At 33.3% G+C, this 7,605-nt stretch overlaps 1 protein-coding gene across 4 annotated transcripts; it reads left to right on the forward strand.

The window, feature by feature from the left end:
• Window positions 1-704: 704 nt before the first annotated feature.
• Window positions 705-6,122, forward strand: LOC120281410. Of its 4 annotated transcripts, none has more exons than XM_039288252.1 (7): window positions 705-837; window positions 917-1,039; window positions 1,591-1,692; window positions 3,993-4,119; window positions 4,722-5,051; window positions 5,126-5,233; window positions 5,640-6,122. In XM_039288252.1, the coding sequence occupies exons 3-7, from the start codon at window positions 1,688-1,690 to the stop codon at window positions 6,093-6,095; spliced, it is 1,026 nt and encodes a 341-aa protein (XP_039144186.1). In that variant the 5' UTR covers window positions 705-837; window positions 917-1,039; window positions 1,591-1,687; the 3' UTR covers window positions 6,096-6,122. The 4 variants fall into 4 exon arrangements, with proteins under 4 accessions (XP_039144186.1, XP_039144187.1, XP_039144188.1 ...); XM_039288253.1 differs by having other exon boundaries at window positions 917-999; XM_039288254.1 differs by having other exon boundaries at window positions 705-819.
• The last annotated feature ends 1,483 nt before the right edge of the window (window positions 6,123-7,605 follow it).

Here is a 7,605-nt window from a genome sequence, read left to right on the forward strand (position 1 = left end):
ATTTAAAAAATAAAATATTACAACTATATTATATATAAAAAATAAAAAGATAAGATATTGATCTAGAAAATAATTTTATGATGACATTTATTAAGATATTAATTTATTTTTAATTATTGTTACTATAGATTTATAATATATCAATTTATCAAAAGATAATTATAAAATATTTTAATGTTCATCTATAAAATATTTATTTAATTTATTTTATATAATTATAAGAAAATGTAATATGAATGAATATATAGTGTTGATTTAAACCTCCTATATTTATTATTGTTATATTAGATTTTTAATGAAAGATTAAATGATAAAATTATATTAAAAAATAATATATATTTTTTAAAATAAACCTAATCTCATTAAAAGACTAGGGCTGCCGCCGGCCCTCATCTAAAATTATTTATTTTAATTTTGATTTATGTTAAAAATAATTATCTATGTAAGTTATTATCAAGAAAATACTTTTAAATAATTTTGTGATAATGAAATAAAGAATACTAGTTAATTTATATGATTAATGTTAAATTAATATTAATTATAAAATATTTGTATATGTATAAATAGTGATTAGTAGTGAACATTTAAAATATATATTTTATATTAAATTATTAGTTTGGATTAATCTCCACCATTGATCATTATTATCAATGGTGGAGATTGTTGATTGTGTAAGAAAACCTAGCCCTTCCTTCTTCCTTTCTTATCCCTCATTGTAAAAAAATCTTGGCTTCTTCCCTTCTTCCTTCTCACAAGATAGCCTCATTGCCACCGCCGGCCCTCATCTCCGCCGATGGCGCCACTGCCAGATCTCATCAGGTTGTAGCATTTCATCAGGTGAAAAACTCTTGGTTCATGTTTCCATTCATTAACTGATGTATGTCATTGTTGCTCAAGTTCTTTGTTTTCTTTGAAGGCCTTGGTGGTGTTTTGAATGTATCAAAACCAGCAAAGGGATCATTGGTTGTTGTTTTTGGCCTTGGAGCTATAGGACTTGCGGTGAGCTATCCTTCACCTTCTCTAATGCCTTCAAATTTTGGTGAGTTTATCATGGGAATGAAGCTTTGGTTTTGAAATTTGAGTTTTTTAGTTTTTGTATGTTGTAATAGTTCCATGTTTAACAAAGTTTTTCTAAAAATTTGATTTTGTTGTCTAATTTGTAATGAATTTGAAGGAAACAGAGAATATAGAAGAATTTTTCCTAGTTTTGAAATGATACTTTGTGAGGAGCCGAATTGAAGGAATATGATTTTTGGTGATCACTCTTGACGGCCATTGGTGGGGACTGGATGGTACCAAGTCATTTTCAATGTGCAGAATAAAAAATGATCAGATTCTGCAATTAAATTAATTAATTTAGTTTTATAAATATAACTCTGATTCAGACTCCACTTCCTTATCAAACTTAGCGTTTGTCAGGGTTTGAGTTGTATCTAAGTTTACAACAAACTTGAAGTTTTCACCTACTTGAATTTCATCTGTCTGTCATCCTCAACATGATTGCACCTTTGAACTCAAAAAGATAAGATCAAATAAATAAATGACTTTATAAATGCAGTTGTTAATGAATACTATTATATAATTTTTCAGGTCCTAATTTATCATTTCAAGCACAGAGGTTGATCAAGCATATTCAAAACTTGAGAAAGGTCATCTACGCAAATACTAGATTGTAATTTGAAGCTGCATGAGGTATGGGTGTTTCCACAACACCCATTTATTTCTATTTTTAGTGGCCATCTACATTATTTGATCTAGTGTGTGGTTTTCTCTTGTCCCTCGGTCTCATGTTTGTACACTATTTTTGTAATTGTTTCAAATTTTTGTTGAGAGGAACCCATCCGTGATTCAAGGTATGTTTAACTATTTGTTTTATTATTATTTTTGGTATTTTTCATTTAGCATGCAATGCATGGAAAGTGTGTTTTGTCTTGTGTATAAATTTTGGTTCATGAATTTAATGGCTTTTCAAAGAAATATTGATGCTAAAAATAATGGTTTCATGCTAATGTAATTTTGTTGATCATACGCCCAAGAATGTCTGTGTAAGTGTATGCTCGTTTAGATATGCACTTTCTGTCATATATGAGACTTCTTTGATTGATTTTAATGCTATGGTAATTTTGATCAATACATTAATGGGAATATTAGCCATGCGAATCATGTCTCACTGAAAAAACAAAATTTTGCATTTTTAAATATTCCGTTGGGTACCTTCGAAAACATGTATTTCATATTTTGTTTAATAAAATCTAATAAAATGATTGATATTTCATCAGAGATGAAAATAACTCACTATCACTTTTAAAGAGCAAGAAACATTAATATCAAATATTATTAGCCCTAAACATTACTTCATTGTGTTTTAAATCATTTAGGCTTGTACAATGGCTAAAAGATGGATATTGGGCATGTGCTCGTTTAGACGAGAAATGGATATATCACAGACCAATATATGGGGGCAGTAGAAGAGTACATAACTTTTGCAATGAATGATCAATGGTTTACTAGTGGTGATAGAATTAGGTGCCCATGTTTGAAATGTCAAAAGCATTCATTTCTTGAACACGATGATGTGCGGCGACACTTATACTATAACGTTTTTTGTAATGATCCATTGTCTGGTGTTGGGCAATCATCTAGAGTAAGAGAGGAAGTTGAACAATTATACAGATGGAAGTTGAAAAATCCATATGCTAATATGGTCGTGGATGCTTTTTACTCTAATGTTGATCAAAAGTCTGGAATTGTGATGGTGGTTCAATGTCTATGGATCATGAACCTAGTTTAAAGGCCATCATCTTTTTCCTTTCTTTCGAATGATGCCTTTGCCGAACCGATGTGGCCTGGTTGTACAAAACACACGACACTATCGGCAGTGTCACAACTGTTAAATTGCAAATCTGAATTCAATATTAGCCAAAACTGTTTCAATCGTCTAATGGTCATCATAAAGGATATACTACCAGAGAATAACAACTTGCCAGAGAATTATTACCAAATGAAGAAGAAGATGGCGGCATTTGGCCTTCGATATGTCAAAATTGATGTATGCGACAACAATTGCATGTTGTTTAATGGACAATTTGAAGCGTTGGAATACTGTTCCGTATGTGGTCATCCTCGATACAAATCAAGTAATACAAGTGAAAGAAGGGTCTCAAACGTTCCTTATAAGATTTTGCGATACTTCCCACTTATACCTAGGCTTCAGAGGGTTTTCATGTTAAAGAAAACTGCAAAGAATATGACATGGCATGCACATAATCAAAGTTCTCCAAGAGAGTTACATCATCCTGCCGATGGAGAGGCGTGGCAACACTTCAATCGTACACATGAGTCTTTTTCTAGTGAAGCGAGGAATATCAGATTAGGATTATGCACAGATGGGTTTGCTCCTTTTAAGCAAGGTGCGAGACCATACTCTTGTTGGCCAGTCATGTTAGTCATATACAATTTACCTCCTTGGCTATGTATGAAGCAACCATATTTATTCCTTAATATGATAATTCCTGGGCCAAATAGTCCATCTCAGAACATAGATATCTTCTTGAGACCTTTAATAGATGAGTTGCTAATTTTGTGGCAGTTTGGTGTTCGAACCTTCGATAATTATAGGCAAGATCATTTTTTACTTCGGGCAGCATTAATGTGGACAATTAGTGACTTTCCTGCGTATGGTATGTTATCTGGATGGAGCACTCATGGAAAATTATCTTGCCCTTATTGTATGGCAAATTTGAAGTCATTCAATCTAAAACATGGCAGAAAATCATGTTTTTTTGATTGTCACAGACAGTTCTTGCCTCCCGATCATCCTTTCCGAAGACAGTTCTTGCCTCCCGATCATCCTTTCCGATCATCATGGAAAATTATCTTGCCCTTATTGTATGGACAATCATGTTTTTGATGGTTATTTTATTTATTTGTGCCAAAGTCATACTTGACTAATATAGGCGAATTCCTCCTTATATTTTTTCTTACGATGATAGGAAATTTGTAGACCCTAAAATTGTTAGAACAATTACAAAGTGTATCCAATTATACTTCAACGATGCATGGCCAACATGGAAGAAAGTTCTCGAAGCTATCAAAGATGAGATGTGGGCAAAATTTGAGGTGTTTATTTCTCTCTTTTTGCATAACTTTGATTCTTGCTACCAATATGCTCTTGTTTGGTATTTTAATAAGGTGTAAATCATATTTTATTTAAGCTATACACATAACATAATACATGCGCTTACATTGACAATGTACACATAACATAAAAAGATTATGACTTGGTAAACTGATTTCTATAGTTGAAGATTTAATTATCAAACATGCATGTAAAAGATACGTGGACAAATAAACGATGATCTCATGCATGAATTTCAAGCTTGTTTAGTTTTCTTTTCTAATTGTATATACATGATCACTTGAAGATACTTACCAAGTCATGTGGATAGATATGAAAAATTCATTAAGATAACTCTAAAAATAAACTATAGTTAACTATATGAGAGTGGGGTGGAATTCATAGCTCTAAATCAGGAACACAGATGAGTATTTGAATCATGCCTTGTTCTATTTCTTAATATTACGGTCTTTTGACATTATTATTATATTATTTTTTAATCTTATAGCCCAATACACACTCTATGATATTCTTAAATGTCTTGTTCTACTTCTGCAACAAGATAATCTAATGGTGAAATTTTTACCCATGTCTTATTTGGTAGGGAAAATTTATGTGGCCTATTGAGAAAGCAAAAGTTGTGAGAGCAATTTGGGAGACTACGTGCAAGGAACGGTTGCGTGGTATGTTGGAAGAAGAAAGGAAGCGGGCAATGAGACATTTTGGTGTTAGTGAAATTTCAAAGTGCAAAGGTTACAATGTAGGTTGGATTCGACTGGACATTTGGGATCGATTGGTTAGTGATGTGTGGACTACGGATGCATGGAAAAATCGATCAATTAATGGCAAGCGAAATAGGATGACTGAGAAGGATGGAAGCATCACCAAGCATACCGGTGGATCGATCCCTTTTATGGTTCATGCGGAGAGGATGGTATGTACACAATTCATATTTTAAATTTTACTAGAACGTGTCTTTATAATCTCTTATTTAATATTGTCATGTAGGAAAAACAACTAAACCGAAAACCAACCTATGGAGAATTGTTCAACCGCACCCACAAACGTGAGAAAGGTCAAGGTGATTTTGTTGATCATAAGTCCAAGAATGTCTGTGTAAGTGTATGCCTTTGATAATGTGCACTTCTTTTCTTATGTGGTTGTCTATGTTCTTAATATTTCTTTTCACTTTATTGGTGAATAAATGTGCTACTTTTTTTTAGAGATAGTATTTATAGAATTTAATCATGGTGTGCTTTCCATCATGGCCATATAGGAGAATTTACATACGTTTTCTTACAATTGCATGTATTTCTATTTGTGCATGCTTCTTGTGACAAAAACTGAATATGCTTCTTGTATGGGGATTATTACATCACAATTTTTTTTTTATTGTCAACTTTTTATTGTGATGTAGAAATGTAGGATCATTGATATGTATATTAATGAAATTGCAACTAGCTAGTTTATAAATTAATTTTGAAGTATATGTTGATCTAATTGGTTTGTTATTTTTTTATAGGAAGCTTATACTTCTTCAATGAGTCAAAAGTATGGTCCTGATGAAGCCAATCATCCTGAGTTTGACCCAGAAGTTTGGTGTGATGCAATTGGGGGGCAAGGTACTACACGCACTCATTTCTATGGGTTTGGAATCACGCCACGTGGTAAGAATTTCATATCTACTTCCATCAATGCTGGAGATGCATCATACTCGGCTTGTAGTCGTCCGAATCATGAACGTGAACAAACTCCAGTTGAAATTGACAATTTACGTGAAGAAGTGACACTAGTGAAAGACAGAATAATCAACTTAGAGGATAAAGTAGAGAAGCAAGCGAGCGATACGGCGGATATCAAGAAGTATCTTGAACAAATGATGGAAATGTTTAATCCTGCGCGTATGTTTACAAATGCTTCAATAGGACCTTCTCAGCCTACCTCGCAGGATAAAGACACTGGGAGACCACCACTTTGAATATTAAAAAGATTAATATATGCTATACATATGGTATCTGCTATGTTTAGTACTGGTTAAGACTTGTTATTTATCAGTGATGTATGTACCACTTTGACAGTATTTAATATTGTGGTAGACCACCATTTTGTTCTTATATGTATTGGTACAAGGAAATCAAGCAGGATAAATATAATTAATAATATAATATAAGAGTTTTAGTGACGGAATTCATTTGGATGTAAATGGATTGATTCCGTGGGTGATATTCTTTTAGTGGCCAATCCGTGGGTAATACACCACATTAGTGACAAAATTCCGTTGGTGTTAAAAAGACTTTCCTGACGAAATTCCGTGGGTGAATCGGGTATCTGTGACGGAATTTCGTCGGTGATAGAGACTAAATACCTAATTCCGTGGGTGATAATTATTTAGTGATGGAATTTCGTCGGTAATACACAACATCAGTGACGGAATTCCATCATTACCGGTGGAATTCCATAGGTGATATACACTATCAGTGACGGAATTCCGTCGGTGATATACAATATCAGTGACGGAATTCATTTGGTGGTGAAGAGACTCAAATATAGATTTCCGTGGGTGATAATTTTTTAATGACGGAATTCCGTGGGTAATACACCACATCACCGACGGAATTTCGTTGGTGTTAAAGATATTTACTAACAGAATTCCGTTGGTGAAGTGAGTATATCCGTGACAGAATTCCGTCGGTGATATGTATTTTCTTATTTCAAATTTCAGTTTTTATTTTGGATTCACTAACAGAATATTACGTCGGTGATGCTCTAGCATTACCCACGGAAAAAAATATTTCCTACGGAATATCATCAGCGACACAAAATTTTCCAACAAACGTTTCCAACGGACAGTTCCGTCGCTGTAGATCAGCAGTGACGGAATTGTAGTTTTCAGTGATGGAAAATTCCGTCAGTGATGCAACTGTTTTCTTGTAGTGAATGGAAACTTGTTAGATAATTGCATAACTATATATATATATTAAGGCAAAAAACCATAAAATATACAAGACATTCAAAACTTTTTGCAGCTCTTTCAAGTTTTGGTCCACCTGGGGCTATAAGAAGAAAGACATTATATTTCACATATGAGACCCATATTCCACATATTATATTTGAGTGGTGTTCCCTTTGACAACAATTATTAGCTAATTTAACACTTGGACAACATTGAACAATTTATAAAAACCCACATTGCTACAGTATCCACATTGAAAGTGACAACTCTAAACCAAACTTTGAACCCTAACTCCTAATCAATGGTGGAATGTAATGCTACAAAACCAAATAAGAAAGAAACTAGAAGCAAAGCTGGGTTTTCCTTACAATACTCTGGTGGCTTCTCCCTTGCTTGTAAGATCTCCTAATTGATTGATTGACATCATGTGTGATTAAGTGTTTGTTGTTTCCTTTCACAGATGAAAGCAACGTTTCTTTCCTCTAGATTACCGATTCAGAGAGTGAAAGCTGAAACTTTGATCACCAGTTCAAAA

Source organism: Dioscorea cayenensis, chromosome 17 (assembly GCF_009730915.1).
Source record: "Dioscorea cayenensis subsp. rotundata cultivar TDr96_F1 chromosome 17, TDr96_F1_v2_PseudoChromosome.rev07_lg8_w22 25.fasta, whole genome shotgun sequence".
Lineage (NCBI taxonomy): Eukaryota > Viridiplantae > Streptophyta > Magnoliopsida > Dioscoreales > Dioscoreaceae > Dioscorea > Dioscorea cayenensis.